Source organism: Phodopus roborovskii, unplaced genomic scaffold, assembly GCF_943737965.1.
Source record: "Phodopus roborovskii unplaced genomic scaffold, PHOROB, whole genome shotgun sequence".
Lineage (NCBI taxonomy): Eukaryota > Metazoa > Chordata > Mammalia > Rodentia > Cricetidae > Phodopus > Phodopus roborovskii.
In genome coordinates, this window is record NW_026126469.1 from 21,493,785 (window position 1) to 21,516,197 (window position 22,413).

At 40.8% G+C, this 22,413-nt stretch overlaps 2 protein-coding genes across 17 annotated transcripts in view; both read left to right on the forward strand.

Moving 5' to 3' along the window:
- Iqcb1 (IQ motif containing B1) overlaps window positions 1-9,587 on the forward strand; it is a 56,515-nt gene extending 46,928 nt beyond the window's left edge. Inside the window, exons 12-13 of the mRNA XM_051191426.1 lie at window positions 8,305-8,461; window positions 9,074-9,587. Coding sequence (XP_051047383.1) covers window positions 8,305-8,461; window positions 9,074-9,300 — 384 coding nt within the window. The 3' untranslated portion in view covers window positions 9,301-9,587. The remainder of the gene's footprint in view (window positions 1-8,304; window positions 8,462-9,073) is intronic.
- A 5,694-nt stretch (window positions 9,588-15,281) lies between these two features.
- Window positions 15,282-22,413, forward strand: part of Golgb1 (golgin B1) — a 43,357-nt gene continuing 36,225 nt past the window's right edge. For 8 of the 16 annotated variants that reach the window (XM_051191431.1, XM_051191433.1, XM_051191432.1 and 5 more), the window contains exons 1-4: window positions 15,283-15,490; window positions 20,002-20,142; window positions 20,293-20,445; window positions 22,151-22,276. In XM_051191431.1, the coding sequence (XP_051047388.1) occupies window positions 20,011-20,142; window positions 20,293-20,445; window positions 22,151-22,276 (411 nt within the window). In that variant the 5' untranslated portion in view covers window positions 15,283-15,490; window positions 20,002-20,010. Of the gene's footprint in view, window positions 15,491-20,001; window positions 20,143-20,292; window positions 20,446-22,150; window positions 22,277-22,413 lie in introns of all 16 variants that reach the window. The other 8 variants (XM_051191427.1, XM_051191428.1, XM_051191429.1 and 5 more) reach the window with 2 other exon arrangements.

Sequence of the window (22,413 nt, forward strand, 5' to 3'; positions counted from 1 at the left end):
TACTGATCTCCAAAATGGCTGTATGAATTTGCACTCCCACCAGCAGTGGGATTTCTCCACATCCTCTCCAACATAAGTCATCATTGGTGTTTCTAATTTTAGCCATTCTGGCAGGGGTAAGATGGTATCTCAAAGTTGTTTTGATTTGCATTTCCCTGATAGCTAAGGATGTGGAACATTTTCTTAAGTGTCTTTCAGCCTTTTTGATTTCCTCTATTGAGAATTCTTTCTTCAGTTCTGTACCCAATTTTTTAATAGGGTTATTTGGTGTTTGTTGACTAATTTCTTGAGTTCTTTGTATATTTTGGAGATCAGCCCTTTGTCAGATATAGGATTGGTGAAAATCTTTTACCAGTTTGTGGGCTGCCGTTTGATCTTGTCCACTGTGTCCTTTGCCTTACAGAAGCTTCTAAGTTTGAAGAGGTCCCATTTATTAATTGTTTCTCTCAGTGTCTGTGCCCCTGGGGTTATGTTCAGGAAGTGGTCGCCTATACCAATTTGTTGAAGGGTACCTCCTACTTTCTGTTCTAAGAGGTTCAATGTCGCTGGATTGATGTTGAGGTCTTTGATCCATTTGGGCTTGAGTTTTGTGCATGGCTACAGACATGGGTCTATCTGCAGTCTTCTACACACCCTCATTCAATTGTGCCAGCACCATTTATTGAAGATGCTGTCCTTGCCCCATTGTATAATTTTAGCTGTTTTGTCGAAAATCCGGTGTTCATAGGTGCGTGGGTTAATATCAGGATTTTCAATTCGATTCCATTTGGTCTACCTGTCTATTTTTATGCCAATACCAGGCTGTTTTCAGAACTATAGCTCTGTAGTAGAGCTTAAAGTCAGGAATGGTGATGCCCCCTGAAGTTCTTTTATTGTATAGGGTTGTTTTGGCTATCCTGGGCCTTTTGTTTTTCCATATAAACAGGATAAAAAGGATTATTATCCTTTCAAAGTCAGTGAAGAATTGTGGTGGGATTTTAATGGGGATTGCATTGAATCTGTAGATTGCTTTTGGCAAGATTGCCATTTTTGCTATGTTTATCCTACCTATCCAAGAGCATGGGAGATCTTTCCATTTTCTGGTATCTTCTTTAATTTCTTTCTTTAGAGTCACAAAGTTCTTATTATATAGGTCTTTTACTTGTTTGGTAAGTGTTACACCAAGATACTTTATGTTGGTTGTGGCTATTGTAAAGGGTGATGTTTCTCTGATTTCTTTCTCTGTCTCTTTGTCATCTGAAAATGTAGGGCTACTAATTTTTTTTTTTTTTTTTTTTTGAGTTTATCTTGTATCCTGCTAGTTTGCTGAAGGTGTTTATCAGCTGTAGGAGTTCCCTGGTAGAGTTTATTGGGTCTCTTATGTAAACTATCATATCATCTGCAAATAGAGACAGTTTGACTTCTTCCTTTCCAATTTGGATCCCCTTGGTCTCCTTTTGTTGTCTTATAGCTTTAGCTAGAACTTCTGGTACAATATTGAAGAGATATGGAGAGAGAGGGCAGCCTTGTCTTGTTCCTGATTTTAGAGGAATCGGCTTAAGTTTCTCTCCATTCAGTTTGATGTTGGCAGTTGGTTTGCTGTATGTTGCTCTTATTATGTTTAGGTAAGTTCCTGTTATCCCTGACCTCTCCAAGACCTTTATCATTAAAGGGTGTTGAATTTTCTCAAAGGCTTTTTCAGCATTTTGGGAGATAATCATATGGTTTTTCTTTTTCTGATTGTTTATATGGTGGATCACGTTGATAGATTTTCGTATGTTAAACCATCCCTGCATTCCAGGTATGAAACCTGCTTGGTCATGGTGGATGATTTCTCTGATGTATTCTTGAATTTGGTTTGCCAGTATTTTATTGAATATTTTTGCATCGATGTTCATCAGGGATATTGGTCTGTAGTTTTCTTTCTTAGTTGTGTCTTTGTGAGGTTTGGGTACCAAAGTTATTGTGGCCTCATAAAGAGTTTGGCAATGAACTTTCTGTTTCTGTTTTGTGGAACAGTTTGAGGAGTAGTGGTATTAGTTCTTCCTTGAATGTCTGGTAGAATTCTGCGCTGAATCCATCTGGCCCTGGACTTTTTTTTGGTTGTAAAGCTTTCAATGACTGCTTCTATTTCATTGTGGGTTATGGGTCTATTTAAGTTGTTTGTCTGTTATTGATTTATTTTGGTAAGTGATAGTTATCCAGAAACTTGTCCATTTCCTTTGAATTTTCAATTTTTGTGGAATACAGATTTTCAAAGTATGACCTGAAAATTGTCTGGATTTCCTCTGTGTCTGTTGTTATGTTCCCCTTTTCGTTTCTGATTTTGTTAATTTGCATGTTCTGTCTCTGCTTTTTCGTTAATTTGGATAAAGGTTTATCTATCTTGTTGATTTTCTCAAAAAACCATCTCTTCGTTGCATTGATTTTTTTGTATTATTTTCCTGGTTTCTATTTTGTTGATTTCAGCCCTCAAGTTGATTATTTCCTGACGTCTACTCCTACGGGGTGAATTCGCTTCTCTCTGTTCTAAGGCTTTCAGTCCGCTGTTAATTCTCTTATGTGACTATCCTGTTTTCTTCATATGGGCACTTAGTGCAATGAACTTCCCTCGTAGCCCTGCTTTCAAGGTGTCCCATAAGTTCTGGTATGTTGTATCCTCATATTAGAAAGTCCTTTATTTCTTTCTTCATTTCTTCTTTGACCCAGGAGTGGTGCAATTGCACATTGTTCAGATTCCATGAGTTTGCAGGTTTTCTGCTATTTGTGTTGTTGTTGAATTCCAATTTTAAAGCATGGTGATCTGATAAGATACAGGGGACTATTCTTATTTTCTTGTATCTGTTGAGGTTTGTTATGTCACCTAGTATGTGGTCGATTTTAGAGAAGGTTCCATGTGGAGCAGAGAAGAAGGTATATTCTTTTGTCTTTGGATGGAATGTTCTATAGATGTCTGTTAAACCCAGTTGAGACAAAACCTCTGTTAGTTCTGTTGTTTCTTTGTTGAGTTTCTGATTGGTGGTCCTGTCTAGTGTTGAGAGTGATGTATTGAAGTCTCCCACTATAAGTGTGTGAGGTTTTATATGAGCTTTGAGTTTTAGAAGTGTTTCTTTTACGAATGTGGGTGACTTTGTATTAGGGGCATAGATGTTCAGAACTGAGACTTTGTGTTGATGGATTTATCCTGCGATGAATATGAAATGACCGTCTTCATCTCTTTTCACTAATTTTGGTTTAAAGTCTAACTTGTTAGATATTAGGATAGCTACGCCTGCTTGCTTCTTGGTTCCATTTGATTGGAAAATCTTTTCCCAACACTTTACCCTGAGGTAATGTCTATCTTTGAAGCTTAGATGTGTTTCTTGTATGCAGCAGAAGGATGGAATCTTTCTTCGTATCCATTATGTTAGCCTGTGTCTTTTTAAAGGTGAGTTAAGATCATTAATGTTGAGGATGAGTAAGGACCATTGATTGTTGATGCTTGTTTGATTTAGGTTTGTTGTTGTTAGGTTTGTAGTGGTATTGTGAATATATTAGTTCTGCTTCACCCTTGGTTTCTGGTATAGTTAGATTATCTGTTGCCTACATTTTTGTGGACGTAGTTACCTTCCTTGGGTTGGAGTTTTCCTTCCAATACTTTCTGTAGTGCTGGATTTGTAGGTACGTATTGGGAAAATCTGGTTTTGTCATTAAATATCTTGTTCTCTCCATCTATAGTGATTGAGAGTTTTGCTGGATATAGTAGCCTAGGCTGGCATCCGTGTTCTCTTAATACTTTTAGAACATCTATCCAGGACCTTCTGGCCTTGAGGGTTTCCATGGAGAAGTCAGGTGTAATTTTGATAGGTCTGCCTTTATATGTTACCTGTCCTTTTTCCTTTGCTGCCCTTAATATTCTTTCTTTATTCTGTATGCTAGGTGTTTTGATTATTATATGTCGAGGGGCCTTTTTTCTTTGGTCCAGTCTATTTGGTGTTGGGTATGCTTCTTGTACTTTCATGGGCATGTCCTTCTTCAGATTTGGAAAGTTTTCCTCGATGATTTTGTTGAATATGTTTTCGGCACCTTTGAGCTGGGCTTCCTCATCTTCCTCTATGCCTATTATTCTTAGGTTTAGCCTTTTCATGGTGTCCCACATTTCTTGGATGTTTTGTGTTAAGGATTTGTTGGATATGATTTTCTTTGGTCGATGAATCTATTTCTTCTATTATCTTCTGCGCCTGAGATTCTCTCTTCCATCTCTTGAATTCTGTTGGTTATGCTTGTGTCCATAGTTGCCGATTTTTTTGCCCAGCTTTTCTATTTCCAGCATTCCTTCAGTTTGTGTTGCCTTTATTTTCTCTATTTCAGTTTTCAAGTCTTGATCTGTTTCCTTCACCTGCTTAATTGTTTTTTCTTGGCTTTCTGTACTTTCCTTAAGGAATTTATTCATTTCTTCCACTTTTTTGTTTGCTTTTTCCTCCATTTCTTTAAGGGATTTTCTCACATCGTCTTTGAGGGCCTCTATCATTTTTATGATGGTAATTTTTAAGTAGTACCCTTCTGCTTCCTCTGCTTTGTTGTTGTGTTCCATTCTAGTTGGGGTAGATTCCCTAGATTCTGGTGGTGTCATGCTTGTCTTTCTGTTGTTAGGTGTTCTCTTGTATTGCCGTTTTCCCATAGCTTCTTCCAATAGGTTTTGGTGGGGTCTCCCCCTCTCTCTATGGTACTTCCCGGATGGGCTTATGTGGGTCTGAGATTCAATGTCTGTAGCTCTGTGTGGTCCAAGCTCTCTAGGAGGTTTCTCTGCAGACAGTGATCCAGGGAAGGCGTCAAGGATGAGGATCCAGTAGAAGATGCCAGCAGGTACTCACAGTGGTCCCGCAGAGATAGGCGGATCTCTGGGAGGGGCCCAGGACTCCAGCAGAGGACTGGAGGTGGGGTCTGAGACCAAGCAGGTGGAAATTACAGGTGGGTGGTCCTGCGTGGATAGTCAGTCATGTCTACTTTGTTCAGAGTGAAGTCTCTGAAGTAGGGTGGACTATTGGCTCCACCCTGTGTCCCAGTGCTCAACCAGAGTGGCAGGACCGTAGGTAGGGTAGGGCTCAGGGTAGGGGGGGTTGGCTGGCAGTGGGGATGGGTGGGGGTGTATCTGAGCTCCAAGGGTGCTCTTGATGGGGACTGGAGACAGGAGCAGCAGGATCAGGGGCCAACCCAGGGAGTTCGGGCGGGGGGAAGGGGGAAAGTGGTTGTAGGGGACAGGCAGCCCCGATTGGGCCCAGACTCACCTCTGGCCAATAGCTGGCGGAAGAGGACAAGGGCTGAGCTGGAACTTGAGAAGGTTTTGCAGGATAGTTGGATCTCACTGGAAACTGGAACTCTCCAGCTGAGGCCTCTTTCTTTGGCAGAGGCCCGGATTTGGGGGTCGTCAAGGATCTTGCCCACAGGAACTCAGAATGGACCCCAAGCCCCTGCATCTTGACCCCTATTACTACATCTCGTAGAAACCTCCTTGTCTCCTAGTCCCGCCTATCTTGTTTTCCTATTTGCCAAACATGCTTTATTCATTAACCAATAAGAGAAATATATATATAGAATGACATCATCTCCTCTTTTCTGTCTAAAATAAAAAGAAGGGTTTTAACTTTAACGTAGTAATATTACATACAACAAAACAATTATCAAATAAGAACTATGGTTAACAATATTTACTCCATTAACATTTAGCAAGATTTAAAGAAAATCTATCCTGTCTTTGTGAGTCTAAAGTCTTATATGTAACTTATCTTTAAGAAGGAAAACTATAACCATAACTATCTGTCTTTAGCTCCATCAAAGACCACAGAAAGATAATATATAAACTCTAGAAATGACAGACAACTCGCTGCCTGTCCAGTCACCCAAAGTTCATCTGTAATGTCCCATCTTCAAAGCAGGAAACTTTAAACTGTCTACCTGTATTGACAGTTTGTCAGTCACTTTTCTCTGTGTCCTGTAGAATGTGTGGTAGACTCTTCCATGAAGCAGGAAACCTACAGCAATGTCCATCTTGTTTCAGCAATCACTTTTCTGTGGGTCTTGCATGTCCAGTTTATACAGAATAAAGTCAAACAGTCCACACAAGAGCAGTATCTTGCCCAAATGGCTAGTCTTGCCATATTGGAAGTAAACTCCATATTGAGTTTCTTCAGTGTCCATCTTCCTTTCTGAAGAAAGTGGTGTTGCCAGGAGCAGTTATTCCTTACCGTTAAGAAAAACTCTAAACCATTTTAAATGCCATATTCTGTAGATTTTTGAAAGATTTGAAGAATGCCTGTCCATTTGAAATATATCTCTCTATATCTATAAAACCTAACTAACTTAATTATAAGTTCTGACTAATATAGGTAACTATCTAAAATCTGTACTAAATTGTACATTACATTTTAAAATGAACTATATAAACACAATACCTAAATAAGAGAAGTATACATATCACAAAATTGACCTTAAGTTTATATCAATGAATGAAAATCCATTCCAAAACAAAGTATTAATTTCTATATCATAATCCCCTTTTTACCTTTAAAAAGACATTGTTTGTTGTCATTAACCATTTATAGCCAACCCCATTTAAATGAAAACAAACATTTATATACAATATTTGGGAATTTGGGCATTGTTCTTTCCAAATTGCTTCCTGCTGGTAGGGGGCGCTGTCTTGGGGAATCCTAAGAAGATGCAGAAATCCTGCCTGTATTGGTCTTCAAGACTGCCTTGTCCCAGCTATTTTGAATGTTGGATCACCTGGGACACTGCTTCAGGGGGTCTTGCTTGATCAAGTCATGTTAGTCTGGAAAGAACCCATAGCTTTTCATTTTCTGTGAAAACCTGTTCTTAGACTTAAATTTGAAGTCAAGGGATTTTTAAACTATATAAATTAGATTAATTCAGCAGCATTGATAATCGAGTGTGTTGTAGCAATTGTTGTTCCTTCCTTAGCAATTGAGCAATTCAAATACACCACAATACCATACAGTATCCAGACTCTTTGTGTGCTTTCCCATCTTCATGTGGCTTTTTTATTAGTCTACTTCTATTTTTTCATTTATTGAGACAGGGTTTTCTCTGAGCAACTTTGGCTGCCCTTGAAATCACAGAGATCTGCTCGCCTCTGCCTCCTGAGTGCTGGAAATAAAGGCATGTGCCACCACACCCAGCTACTCTCTTTGTTTCTATTTTTTTAAACCACTTTATCATGTTTATTTTTCTCTCCCAAGCCTATATATATTTTAAAACACACTGTAAACCTTTAAAGGTTTTTTTCTTAATCTGAATCTGTCTTTACTGTAAATCTTTATCTTTTTCTGGCCACAACTCTATTATCTGCTAAACAACTTTCCATTGGAAGCCATTTTAGCTGCAGTCTATCCAAGATGATGGAGGTACATTTACCACCAGCACTGAGAACTGTACTCACTGCCTTGGTCTGTTCTGCCATCAAGCAGCATGCTGCTAGCTTGGAGATGTGGTCACTGCGATTGCCAGCTCTCATACACAACATTAAGTTGTTACTAGCATTTGCTGCTTATGCCAAGTCAGGAAACCTCCCTTAAAGGAACTGAACCATTCTATGTCTCTATCAAAACAGATCCCAACCGAGAAAAATGCTTGTCTCATTCTTTTGTTTCTAAAAACCCTTTTTAAGCTTTTGTCAAGTTTTAAGTGAAAGTTCTTAGCACCCGCGTTGTAGGCACCATTTTGTTACGAGCAGTTTTCCTGCCATTCTGGTCCCACAGCCAAGTCAGCCCCAAATAACACACAGAGATGCTGTATTAGTTATAAAGCTGGTGGCCTGTTACTAGTGTTTCTTATTAGCTAGCTCTGTCTTAAATATTAACCCATTTCTATTAATCTAAGTATTTCCACGTGGTCTTACCAGAAAGAGGGTCCGAACCTCTTCCCTCAAGCCCCTACTTCTTGACCCCTATTACTTCATCTCCCAGAATCCTCCTTGCTCCTAGTCCTGCCTATCTTTCCTATTTGCCAACAGTGCTTTACTCATTAACCAATAAGAGAAACATATATACATAATGACATCTCCCACCAAGGTATCATCATATAGCCCAGGTTGGCCTTGAACTCATGATTAAGTTGCCTCTGCTTCTGCATGGAGATTGTAGGCATGGCTACACCTAACTAAACTACTAATTTAAAGACAGTTTAATACTTTCAGTAGAGGACAAGGTATATAAGAGCTATAAGATTCTATAGATAAAATGAGATTTCTAAAAATGTAGAAGTCCTTCTATGTGGTTAGGTAAAGCATATGTTGTCTTTATGACAAGTTTTCTGTCATGTTTTCAGGGCTCTCAGATGTCAGATGTGGCCAGCAGAGAGCTCCATGCCCAAGCACAAGAACGACTTCAACACTATTTTATGGGAAGGGCCATAGAAGAAAGAGCCCAGCAACACAGAGAAGCTTTGATGGCTCAGATCAGCACCAATATTGAACAGTTGATGAGTATGTTCTGCTTCCATCTATGTTTCAGAAAAGGCATGCCCCATGCAAGAGATGTGTCTTTTAAAATCTTGAAAATGCCACAAATAGCTTTTATGCCAGCCCTCAGAGAAATTTACATCATCCCAGTTTTCACTTATATGTACTCTTGTAGTTTCTGTTTGTGCTTGTTATCAATTAAAATATTTCAAGCAAAATTACTAATTTCAAAGATGTTTTACTCTACTAGCCACATTCTGTTCTGTAGTCCCTAAAGCCTTCTTTTTCATTTTTTCATATATTAGAAGTAGAAAAGGGCAGTAATTACAATGCAATGTGCTTATAGAACTTTATAACTTTTAATGACATGCTTTTACCAAAGTTTCCATCTTTAAGCTAACAAAATTTATTCTTTTATTCTTCTATTTTAAGCCTGGAAGTTGCCAAGGAGTTGAGATTGTTGCTGTCATCCACATCTGTGACTAGATACTTACCTTTACAGTTAGCAGAGACAACACATTCAGAGTTAGAATCCTGTCCTGTGTCTGACTGTAGCTGGGCCCCAGCTCTGCTGTTTCCAGGTTGATGCTTGCCTGGCACACTTCTGCTAACATGTTTACTTTCTGTTTGCTGCAGAGGCACCAGGTTTGAAGGAGGCAGAAGGAAAAGAACCTGAGCACTTCCTAAGTCGATCTAGGCCTGTGGCAGCCAAGGCCAAACAGGCCCATCTCACCACCCTGAAGCATATACAAGCACCTTGGTGGAAGAAGCTTGAAGAACCAGGTGATGAGATTGATGTTCCAAAGGATGAGCTTAGTATAGAATTAGGGACTTTATTTATTGGTGGAACCAAACCCCCCTAGAGGGTAACTATGAAAGCCAACTGGTTATGCCTCTGGGCTACCGGAGGCTTTTCAGAGGATCTTTTTTCATGCAACACTTGGACACAACAAGCAGAGCATTGCCTACCTCGCTACCAATTCTTTTCCCTTTTTCTGTACCTTGTCCTATTCACAGATTTGTGGGCTTTTAATTGTGGGACAGAACTCATTGTGAAATGCTATTGTTGACATGGAATATGAAATTTCATTTGTTTCTAACTAAAGGTTGTGTTTTTCTAAAATAAATATTGTGTTTCTGAAAACCTTGTCAGGATTATTTCATTTTTTCACATTTGTTATTCAGAATTTCCATTATTATTATTACTACCATTATATTTTTTACCTCGACACAGTTTAGAAAAAGAAGTAGTCAAGTACAGGACATTTCACTATCTGAAAAACTGTAGAAGAGACATAGAGGGAAATGGTTCTTATAGTAAATATGCATTTTTTTTCCTTAATTTAGTTTTTACATTCCAATCCAAGTTTCCCTTCCCTCCTCTCCTCCCATTCTCCCCACTCCCCCACCTCCCATCTGCTCCACAGAGAGGGTAAGGCCTCCCCTAGTAAGTCTACTAAGTTTGTCCTATCATCTAGTTAAGGCAGGACCAAGGCACCTCTCCATACCCACACCCCTGTGTCTAGGCTGGGCAAGGTATCCCTCCATATAGAATGGGCATCACTAAGTCATTTTGTGCATTAGTGTTAGATCTTGGACCCACTACCAGAGGCCTCATATATTGTCCCAGTCACACCATTGTCACCTATATTAAGAATGTCTAGTTCTCCATTTGCAGGTTCTCCATTTGTCAGATCTAAGTTAGTGACTTCTCACTAGCTTGGGTCATCTGATTCTGTGGGTTTCCCCATCATGGTCTTGACTCCTTTGTTCATATTTTCACTCCTCACTCACACTCCATTGTACTCTCGCAACTTGGCCCATTGGTTTGTTGTGGACTTCTGCATCTGCTTCCATCTGTATCTGGAAGAGGGTTCCAGCTTCTCTGGGATTGTAGATTGTATGCTGGCTATCTTTTACTTTATGTCTGGTATCCACTTATAAGTGAGTACATACTATATTTGTCTCTGGTTTGGGGTTGGTTACCTCTCTTAGGATGATTTTTTTTTTTCTAGTTCTGTCCATTTGCCTGTGAATTTTAGGATGTCATTGTTTCTTACCACTGAGTAGTACTCCACTGTGTAAATATACCATATTTTCTTTATCCATTCTTCAGTTGAGGGGCATCTAGGCTCTTTCCAAGACCTGACTATTACAAATAATGTTGCAATGAACATAGTTGAGCAAATGTTCTTGTGGTGTTAGTGTGCCTCTTTTAGGTATGTTCCCAAAAGTGGTATTGCAGGGTCTTGAGGTAGGTTGATCCCTAATTTTCTAAGAAATCACCATAACGATTTCCACAGTGGCTGTATAAGTTTGCATTCCCACCAGCAATGTGTTCCCCTTTCTCCACATCCTCTCCAGCCTAAGCTGTCATTGGTGTTTTTTATCTTAGCCATTCTGATTGGTTTAAGATGGAATCTCAGAGTGGTTTTGATTTGCATTGATGACTAAGGATACTGAGCATTTCCTTAAGAGTTTTTCTGCCATTTGAGATTGTTCTGTTGAGAATTCTCTATTTAGATCTGTATCCCATTTTTTAATTGGTTTATTTGATAGTTTGATTTCTAGTTTCTTGAGTTCTTTGTATATTTTGGAGATCAGCCCTCTGTCAGATGTGGGGTTGATGAAGATATTTTCCCATTCTGTAGGGAGCCAGTAAAAATGCATTTTAAAAATTATATTTAGGTACATCTGTGTTTTGTCTGCATATATGTCTGTGTGAGAATGTTGGATTATCTGGAATTAGAATGACAGACTGTTGTGAACTGCCATGTGGGTGCTGACAACTGAACCTGGGTCCTCTGGAAGAGCAGCCAGTGCTCTTAACCACTGAGTGGTCTCTCCACATCCCTCTCCCAAAATAATGTATTTTAAAAATACTGGGTGTAAGGAGTTCGGTTTTTCCGCCCTACAACTGGGTCTCACTATGTAGCTCTAGCTAGCCTGGAATTCACTAGAAAAAGCTTCCCTCAAACTCAGGGATCTACCTGCTTCTGTCTCCCAGTGCTGGGATTACAGGCATGTGCCAACATGCTTAGCTGCTGTGTTTGTGTATTTCCTTTTAGAAATGATAGGAAAATAAGTTCAATTACTGTTTTTTTTTTAACTTTTATTTTTATTTGGGTATGAGAGTGTATCTGTGTAACCATGTGGAAGTCTGTATGCAAAACATACAGAAGAGGGTATTAAATTCTCCCAGAGCTCAAGTGACAGGGGGCTGTGAGAACTGGACTTGGGTGCTCTGCCAAGAGCAAGAGCTCTCAACTACTCAGGTATCTCTCCAACCACCCCACACTGTTTTTCAATGAAATATTCTTTAATTGGCCACTTTTTTCTGACCTATAAGATGATGATTCACTAGTATAGATTATACTTGTGTCTTCCTTCTCTTATCCTCCTCCCAGTCCCCTCTAGAAAACTCTCCAGTAGCCCCTTCCTACTTTCATGTCCTTAAAAAACAAAACCACTGAGTGTAATTAGGGTTGCCTGCATGTGCATGGGTGAGGAGTTGTTTACTGAATCATGGGTGATTTACTAATTGTGACATCATTAAAAAAAGATTCACTCCCTACTCCAACAGGCATTAACTGCAAGTAGCTATTTAGTTAGGAGTGTGCCTTATGAGCTCTTCCATCCATGCTGGAATATTGACAAGCTTCATCTTGAGCAATATGCAAGTTCCCATAGCTGCTGGTTAACTCATGAGTGCAACATCCATGTCATATCCAGAAGGCAGCTTTTCAAGGCATTTATCCCCATCTCCAGCTTTTAAAATCTTCCTACTTCCTCTTCTGTGATATTCTTTGAACCGTGGTGATGGGCAGTGATACTAATATCCTTTTCAAATATAAGTACTTAGTGGCCTCTTATTCTCAGCCCCTTGACTGAATTTCTGCGTTTACCTTAAAGGCTCATGGCAAAAAGAAACATAAATCAGTGGATATACACATATATACAAGGCAATGTGGAAACATGTCCATTCGGTAAAGCAATAGAAGTTCCTTCCTAGTATTTATACCTCCCCAGATAAGGGCTCTTGACCAGCTTTACAGTACAAGACATGGATTCCCTTTTGTAGAGTTTTCCTGATATCCAACCAGAAATGGGTTGGTAACCCCCAAATCATTCATGCCATTGTTGCACCAGTTTGCACATCTTATGTGCCAGGCCAGTATAGTAGGATTCAGGGTCCACTGCAGGCTAAGACCAATTATAACTTTGTCTCCCAACAGCCCAAATCATACTTTCTAGCACTACCAAAGCCACCCAGCCTCCAGGTAACCCCAGCTTGATTTCTCTGTCTTATAATGAAAGTGCATATGTTATATAATACTGCCCTACCATCTAGTTCAGGTGGACAACCAAGAGCAATTGCATTTGCATTTTCTGGGTTTCTGAGTCCTCCTTGACTCATAGGGAGATATTCCATACCTAGCACTGGGATTGGCTGAAGAACCCATGGATATGGGAATAGCATTATCCACCCATGCAAGTACCTCTGTTCAAACTCCATTTTAGTCCTTACCCCTCCCTAACATCTACATCCCCATACCCTTTTCAACTTAGACTTTTTTGGCCTTAATTATTTCTCCTCCACATACATCTCCACCACTGCACTTTAAACCTTTCCATCCCTGGCATTTTTTCTGAAATATTACATGTGCTGCTGGGTAGGACTTTTTTTTACCCTCAATTTTTCCTCACGATACTTTTAATTGGGAAAATGGTCATTATTTTTTAAAATAATAATTAACATTGTGTATGATGTGTGTATATGATTTCCAAAGCACATGTGGAGCTCAGAGGACTACTTTTTGGTTCCTTTCACCTTCATATAGATTCCAGAGGTCAAACTTGGATCATCAATTTATATGGCATAAGCTTTACCTATGAAACCATCTCACAGACCCAAAATCGTCCCACTCCAAGAGACACCTGAGTGATGCAAACTTCTTTGGTTTCAGAATTAATATTCAAATACCTTTGCATAAAATGACATAGCATTTTGTATAGGCAACATATTCCTTGTCTGTCAGTTCCTCTCACTATTGTCAAATATCTCAGGCAGTCCACAAATGATGCTGCACCTACCCACACTGTTCTTCACTCTCATTTGGTATCGATTCCTAATTATTTGATTTTGGAGACACAACAGAATTATAGACCGACTCACTCAGCAGGCTGGCCTGGAATTCCATTTGTAAACTGAACTGGTTCAAACTCAGAGATCTGCCTGCCTCTGTCTCCCAAAGGGATTAAGGGCTTGCTGGGATTAAAGTCAAGTGCCACCACACCTGAATAATTCCTAAATTACATTTTGCTATCTCAGCCACACTCTCAGAGCCAATGTGCTGCAGTTGCACTTAGTTTCAAACCATTTCTAGTCCTTCACTGACGTTTGAAGGAGCTTTAGAGAGCTCAGTTCAGCTCAAACCTCTCCACATTTCCAGATTTTATTTCCTTTGTGTTTACTGCATTTTTCTGTGAATGAGCAGTCTAGACCCACCCAAGAGAAAGTGGGGCCATACCTACTAGGTAATTTTCTAACTTCTTCTGTAAGGAGCTATCTTAAAACGGAAAGATCTAAGGGTAAATGTAGGTAAGTATGCAAAGAGATACAATTTACTTATCCTGGCTCTGCCCCTCCCCAAACACCTTGAATAAATTAGTCTTTGAAGTTTATTATATCATAGATTAAAGATAATCACACATAACATTGCTTCAGGGGACATTAATACCCCCTGTATACTATTCTGGGACCTGAAGATACAACTGAGATAGGGCTGCAGAGGTGGCTCAGTGGATAAGAGCACCGGTTGGTTGCTTTGCCAGAGCACCTGGGTTCAATCCCCAGCACCCATGTGGCAGCTCACAAGTTGTCTGTAACTCCATTTCCAGGGGATCCTCACAAAGACATACATGCAGGCAAAACACCAATGCACATAAAAAATAACTAAATAAATTAAAAAGACAATGAGTTATGTTAGGTGGGAAAAGATATAGTAAATATAGGATGTACAATTTTAAATGAGCAACTACGAGATGCCTTATTGAGCTACTATTTGGGCCTCAAAAGATTATGTGATTATTAGGATGAGATTGTAAATACAGAGGGCTGAGTGATTGGTGTAAAATGAGACTCAATAAATTCATATTAACATTTTTTATTAAGTATGTCTGAAATCATTAGGAGTTAGCTGGGTTTCTGCCCTGCCGCGCCCCTCCCACTCCTGCTGGCAGGCCTGTTAGGGTGAAGGCGCACTTGATGAGTGTTTTCACTGACCCATCCCAGAGCCCTTAAATCTCAGTTTGCTGATGCCAGTTGAAGTGCCACTTTCCAACTCTTCAGTGTCTCTTACACATCCTGAGCGATATCAGCAAACGATGCCCTCCCTGTGAAGTCAGGGTGTAGTCCGAGACTAAAGTGCTGTTGGTCTTTGGCTAGTCATGCCTCCGGTTCTCATTTTTTATCACAAGTTAAAATGCCACGGTAAGCCAAGTTTCAGGCTTATCCCGGGTTGGTTCTCACACAGATCCCAATCCCAGCGGCTGGTGCTCCTAGTTCAAAAATCTCCTGAGAAGCCTAGACCATTGTCGCTAGCGGGAACAGCACTAGGTGTGAAATTAGGGTAAACCGGAATTCCCAAACTACACAGCAAACAGCTGATCTTTGGGAATACCCTCCCTCTTGGCATGGCCTGGCCCTCTAGGATCTCCTTCCGGGTCATACCCCAACATAAAATCATCCGCCATGCTTCACCTTCTTAGAACCCATTGGCTCTGGTCTTTGAGGAAGTGAAAGGTCTTAGGGCATTGATTGGTGTCTGCCATTGTGACGCGATTAGCTACAAACAAGGCGTGCCTGGTCGCTAAGGCAACTCCCGGTGCGCAGCTCCGATAGGTCCTGGTCTCATTCCCGTCTTCCGTCCCATGGCGAGTGGTTGTGTCTTAGGGGCGCGGCGGTGGAGGCGCTGAGCTAGGGATTCCCGAGCTGACGTGGCTTAGGTCGAGCGGGGGGCGGCCGGATTTGCCGGTGGCCGTCACCTGCAGGTGAGTGGAGTCGGCAGGCTCTGCGGGGAGCTCCGCAATGGCCCTACCGCGGGCCGCTGGCCAAGGGACACCGGGCAGCGGCTCAGCCCACCGCCCCGCCCCTCCGGTCCCTGCCGCCACCTGCCCGGCCTAGGTGGTCGCCCGGTGTCCGTCGCCTTAGGCGGCCCTGGAGCACAGACACCCAGGGGCCGGCAGGGCCTCGGAGGAGCCCCGCAGGCGGGCGAGCTGGCCAGTCCTGCGTGCACGGCCCTGTGTCCCGGCGGCCTGTAGAAGCCAGCCCGGGCACGCAGCCGAGGACGCGGGGAGCCAGCCTGTCCCAGCCCTGAGCTCGGGCCCTGAACAAACTTTATGCCCCGCGGGGGTGGCGGGCCTCAAACTAGGCAAATGGCATCACTGTCTCCGCAGTCGGAGGCTCACCGTGATCCTACTGATGCTGATGGGCTGGGAAGATGAGGAGGGAGAGGTGTTCAAGGAAAGGGAACCTCGAAGGGAGTTCTGGAGGAAAAAAACCCCGGGTTTGTCTGTGTGTGTGTGTGTGTTGGGGGGGGGGGGTGTTTTGCTAAAGCATCGCAGGAATGCGAACAGGAGGGTGAGTCCCTAGGCGATTGGAGAAAATATTTGCTTGGTTTATTTAAAGCGCTGCAGTTGGTCTGTGGAAAGAGGACCTTTCTGAGAGTGGGATAGAGATTTGAAATCATGGATAATAAACGCGTTGACTTTCAGAGGTAGTTGGAAGCTCCCCAAGCAGTTAAAGGACGACTTTTCAGATCTGTGAAAGATGACAGTGTAGAGGCCTTTCTAGAAACACAAGTTTTGAATTGTTGGAATTGGCTATAAAGGGTCAGGCACTGGAAATGTTCTGTTAGAACAAATGAGACAAAAAAAAAAAAAAAAAAAAAAAAAAAAAAAAAAACTCCAAAGTTTCAGGGCTAAAAGTATACGCAAATGGTAGAGTCCTTGCCTCCAGGAGGCCCTGGCTTGAAGTAGTATTCATTCATTACACGTTTTTACTTCCTTGATCCTGGAAGGACCGTTTGATGCTTCCTCCTTAGATCTAGTTATTACATTTGACTACATTAGTAGTTCCTGAACTGTTTTAATTGCATATGCTATGGGTAAAACATTTTAAGCCTATTCCTAAGTATGTTTATTTTGTTTTATGTTTATTAAGTATATCTTATGTTTACTTTAAATAGTGTGCAAATACCTTTATAAATATGCCACAAATGTTTATAAAAAAAAAGACAAAATACAAATTAAGAGAATTAAATGAAAAAAAATCAGGCCCAAATCAACAGAATTTGAAGACCAAATAGAAGGTGCTTCCTTATTTTCTCAAGATGATTGTCAGCATTTTTGAGAATTCCCAATCTTTTGGGGGTGGGTTTTTCATTCTACTGTAATATAGCCCTTTCTAAAAATAATCATCTTTAGAAGGTTTTTGTTTTTTAACTTTTTGATTGAATTTTAAAGTTTACTTCTCTTGCCCTGATGCCCTCGCCCATTTTGATTAAAGAGATGTTGATACTACCCTTCTTTATAAAATATATCATTCACATCTCTTGGTTTCCTAGTAGGAATAAATTTTTTTTATGAGACACATCTCACCACTGATTATTACATACTGTCTTGTCTGATATTAACAACCCTGTAAAGCAGACCGGGCAGTCTAAGATCCCTCTAAGCCCTTTCAGGGTGGGGAGTGAAACTCAGAACCTTGGGGAAGGGGATCAAACCCAGAGCCTTTATGCATCCTAGCAACCATTGTGCTACTAAGGTACATCCCCAGCCCTGTAGCACTCATCTCATTTTAGCTATTTTAGAATAAGCTATATGTGCTTTTGATCAAAGGAAATTTGAAACCAAATGGTATAATAATGTAAAGCACAATTCTATCTCCTTACTTCTCTCCATTTCCCACTCCAGAAATCAGCAAGGTAAATAATTTTCCCCAAAGAGACGTTCTGACTGCTAAAGCACATATGTAATACATATGTCCTGTCATGTGAGTCATAATACATCTTTTTGCCACTTATTAATATCACACAGCATCTCTGATTTTAATGTATGAAACATGAGGGGCTCAAAAATAAAGCTTGGTGAGTATTCATATGCTAACAGTAGAAAATTCAATACCGTGAAACTTCATGCACAAATTATTAAAAGTACTATACAAAATTGCCTTCAGCCTGTGTGTGTTAAATATATATGGACTATAAATTACTTTTTTTTGTGTGTTTAAACTTGGGTCCTTTTCCCAAGATGGCTTTTTATATATGTACAAATATTACAGAATCCAAAATATTTCAAAATCTGAAACCAAGAAATTTGACACAGCAATTCAATCTGTATAAAACACATTTTCAGTAAACATGATCAGTTTTTCTTTCTTTTTATTCATCTTAAGACCCAACCATGGATTGGTGCCACTCATACTCAGGGTAGATTGTACAGCTAGAGGTTATTTCAGTTTCCCCTTTCTCTGTCCTCTCCTAATGTATGCCAGGGCAGTGGTGATGTTGTATTTTCATCGCTGATGTCAGTTGAAAAAAAAAATTTCATGCTTCACTGTCCTTATTGATCTTTTCTGAGAACTGCCTTTGTTTTATGGGTTTTTAATTTTCTATTTACTCATCTGCTCTAGGCTTTATTTCCCTTTTTCTGCTTATGTTTCCTTTTTCTAATTTCTTGCAGAACAAGCATAGGACACTGATTTCAGTCATCTACATATGTATATGTATGCTCCACTTTGAACAGTGACTTTTCCCTGACATCACATAGTTTGTTAGGAACACTGCAAGAAAGAATAGGATTCAGGGAACACATGAAAAAGGAAATTTTGTTGAGTCTTAGAGGTTTAATTGACAATCAGAAAAAGATAAATCTGGGAGAAGGAAAATTTAAGAGTTTTGTTTATCAATGAAAAAAGGGGGCCTTTAAGACATTCCTGACAATTACATCCTTGTAGTTAAGGATTGGGTTCTCAAATTTTATTTTTCAAATGGTCCTAGTAATGGTGCTTACGTAATGGCGCTTACATTATGGCACCTGAGCAGAACAGGGTGTGGTTACACCATACACACTGCCTGGCTACACACTGCACCCAGTGTGTAGCACCACAGTGTCCTTATTTCACATAGATGATATTCATATAGAAGATATGTCTAGCGGCATCTGTCTGCTTTATTCATGCTCTCGCAGCCTGTATCTGTTTTTACTGATTGTTGCATTTTCTTTTTCTGTTTCACCCCTAGAGATGCTGAGCCGATTATCAGGATTAGCAAATATTATTTTACATGAATTATCAGGAAGTAATTATGACCAGAACCTGACAGCTCCCTTAGAAGCTGTGAGTAACGACACAGATCCAAACCGATGAGACCTCCATTCTGTGTTCTTAGAATACCTTAAGCTGGAGGGATATGGGTAGCCTCCCTTGTACAAAGTAGAAGTAAAGTTTAAGAATTCTATTTCAACTCCATAAATGATCATCTGCTGAGGTTTGCTAGCCTGAGAGCTGTAGGGACAGAAACAAAGTCTAGATGAGTGTGGAAAGATGGGTCTTGTTTAGGACCATGCAGTCTTAGGTCATTGTCACCATCTTCCTCCTCCCACTCCTCCCCTTCCTCCTGCTTGGGCACACAACTCCTGTTCCATGGGAAAAGTATAAAGAGTAAATGGGGGACTGGAGCACCATTTTTGTTTTAAAACATTTACTTCTATAAATTTGCCTACCTTTCTTGTAGTTTGCATTGTATATTTTTCAATCCTTAATGATTCAAAAGCAGTCCAGTAGTTTTAGGAAAGACAAGCAGCAAGCCAAATGAGGTTTTGTTTGTTTGTTTAATTTTCTTTTATTTATTTTAATTTATTTGGAACAAGGTCTCATGTGTCCCAGGCTGACCTCCTTGCTATGTGGCTAGCCAGAGATGACCTTAGACTCCTGATCTTTCAGCCTTTGCCTTCTGGGAGTTGGGATCATAGTTGTGTGCTGCCATGCTCAGCTGATGCAGCGCTGGGAATCGAAGTCAGGCCTTAGTGTACGTGAAGCATTCACTCTACCAGCTAAGCCACATCTCTAGCCCTCAGCTCATTTCTAATTTTAAATTTTGTGTTACTCCACTTAATAGTATATCATCCTTGCCTCCCTTTATTTTGAGAGATGGCTCAGTGGTTAAGAACACTGGCTGCTCTTCCAGAGGACCTGAGTTCAATTCCCAGCAACCACAAGGTGGCTCACAATCATTTATGATGAGATCTGGTGCCCTCTTCTGGCATGCAGCTGTACATGCTTTAAGTTAGTACAAATACTTTAAGTTAGATAAAATACTTGCTTATGTTGTAATGGCAAGAATAACTGCTGAGGAGTTGATTAGTTAGTAGTTAGTTAGTTGTTAGAGGGCTCGGTTTCAAAGGAGAGGTGAGGATGAGGTGAGGATGTGGCAGTTCCTGAGGGTCATTATTGCCTTTTTCCTGTGCATTATTTTTACTGTTTTATGTCTAAATCCCAGGAATCTGGCATGGACTTGGATAATAACATACAACAGGCTATTCTAGAACGCCTTGCTGATGCAGAGAAGTTAGTGGTGGAGTTAAAAGACATCATTAGACAGAAGGACATCCAGCTCCAGCAGAAGGATGATGATCTGCAGGTATTGTTCAGTCATTTGCTTAGCATTTGATAAAGACAGGTTATTTGCTCCAAGGGTTCCTAAGTTCTGTAGTATGCTGCTTGCCTCGAGTAAGCGGTGTGCGAGGTAAACAGTGAACACTTGTTTATTGTCTTCATTGCTCTATGGCAGGAGGAACGGAAAGCTGCCGACAGCAAAATTAAAAAGATAAAACTTCATACAAAAGCAAAGCTTACTGCTTTGAACAAACATGTGGAAGAGATGAAGGCTCAAGGAGGGGCGGCTTCGCCTACAAAACCCACGGCAGAGGAGCTGCTCTCCAAGGTATGAATGAGGCTTGGATAGAGACTGGGTGTCTCCTGAGGCAGGGGCCCTGTTAGGGCAGGTCAGCAGTAGTGAAAGGATGCAGCTTGAATGCTGCCCTTTCCTCCCAGTCTGTGGTTTGCTTGGACTGAAGGCCACATGGGGAGAGCAAAGGCATGCAGAAATGTGGGCTTGAGTTTGCAGTTATTACCCAGACTCCTAGGGAGAAGTTTAAAGGGCTGCAGGAAGAAAGAAGTTCTGAAGTGAGACAGTGAGGAGAAGCATATACTTTGTGATGAGTTTGAGTATTGGTTAGAACATTAAAAACTATGATCACTAAGATTTTTCCCCCCTGCTCTGAAATCCTTTTGTTCCTTAACTAATAAAGAATATCCTCTGCTTCTGTCAGTGAATACTGGTGCATTAATGTTTCATGAACTATGGACTGAGTTGCTCGGCTCACCTGGTCTCCCTGTAAGGAGGCTCACGGGGTTAACAGCTGCCACCACAAAACAGTGTTCACTTGGGACTAAAGAAAGCTGTCTTTAGAGGAGTATAGTGTTCCATTGTACATTCTCCTTAGCTTTCTGTTCAGAGCCACATTCAGTTATCTGTTTAGGAGACAAGGAACATCAGGGTTTTAGAGCATTTATGAAATTATACTGATACCAGTGGGTCACTACACACAGCCTAGCTTTACCCTACTCCCTCTCAGAAATGTTAGTTCTGGGAGGGGAGGTCTCACGTTGTGAGCCACAGTCCTTGAGGGCACTTGCTCCCAGTGCCCAGTGCCCTGCTTAGCTTTGTCTGTCAGAGACATGGCTTTTCCTTGGGGAGATGGCTCAGGAGAAGAGCACCTATACGGTGTGTATAAGGTCCTAGATTTAGTCTCTTGTACAGCAGGGGCATGTGAAGGAGGAGAATAGAATAGGATTCTTTAACATCTCAAAGTTGATTATAAAGCAAGTAATTTCTTTGAAGTATTTTTCTCTGTGGTTTCTATGGCAACTCTCCTCCCCTGGCTGTGGTGGCAGGCACTAACCTTTTTCTTTCTGTGTTTATTCTTTCAGACTTCCCTTGACTCATGTTGTTGGATATTTTTTTTTTTATCCATTTTATATTCTACATTTCACTGTAGCTTACTACTTAGCCCTCAGGCCTTAAATGTGTCAGCATCTTATATCCTCATTTTGTTTCCCTGTTAAAATAAATAAATGATTTCTAAAAGAAGATGCAGTACACTCCAGCTGTCAGTCACAGCAGCCCTTTAACCATGGTGTGCTTAGTGCAGTGTGAGTGCTGGGGGCGGGGGCAGCGACAGACAGAAAGGTAGCAGAGCTAAGAAGAGGGTGTCAGATCCCTTCAGGATGAGTAACAGGTGTTGGTGGGTTCTAGGATCCAAACCCTAGTCCTCATGGTTGTATAGCAAACTTTCTTAAACTGAGCTATCTTCCCAGCCCATTGCCTTTGTTCGGTTCTTGCTCCTGTTCTTGTTGACTGGTTTTGTTGTTTGTTTGGTTGAGACAGGGTTTCTGTGTGTAGTTCTGTCATTCTGGGACTCTAGACAAGGCTGTTTCTAACTCAGATTCTCCTGCTTATGGCTCCTGAGAGCTTCTGTCAGTTTACTGAAACAGTAATTAAATGTCTCTAAAGGGCAAGTAGTGTAAAAGATAAAATAAATATTATAACTTTTAAGTAAGTGACTTTACTCTATTGCATTTTTCAGCCTGATAAGAATTCTACAGAAGTGATGAAAGTAGAAGAGATAAAACACGAACTTCAGGAAAAGGAGAAATTAATTAGTAACTTGCAAGCCCAGCTTCACCAGGCACAGACAGAACAAGCCTTGAAGGTAGGAGTGAGTTGCCTCATTATTATTAACTTAGCAAATCGCTGACTGCCAACGGGTGTACATGACAAATGCCTCTTTCTAGACAATTAGTAGCTATCCCCATCAGTCAGCCCTTCTCCGCCTGCCCTTCCTCTCTT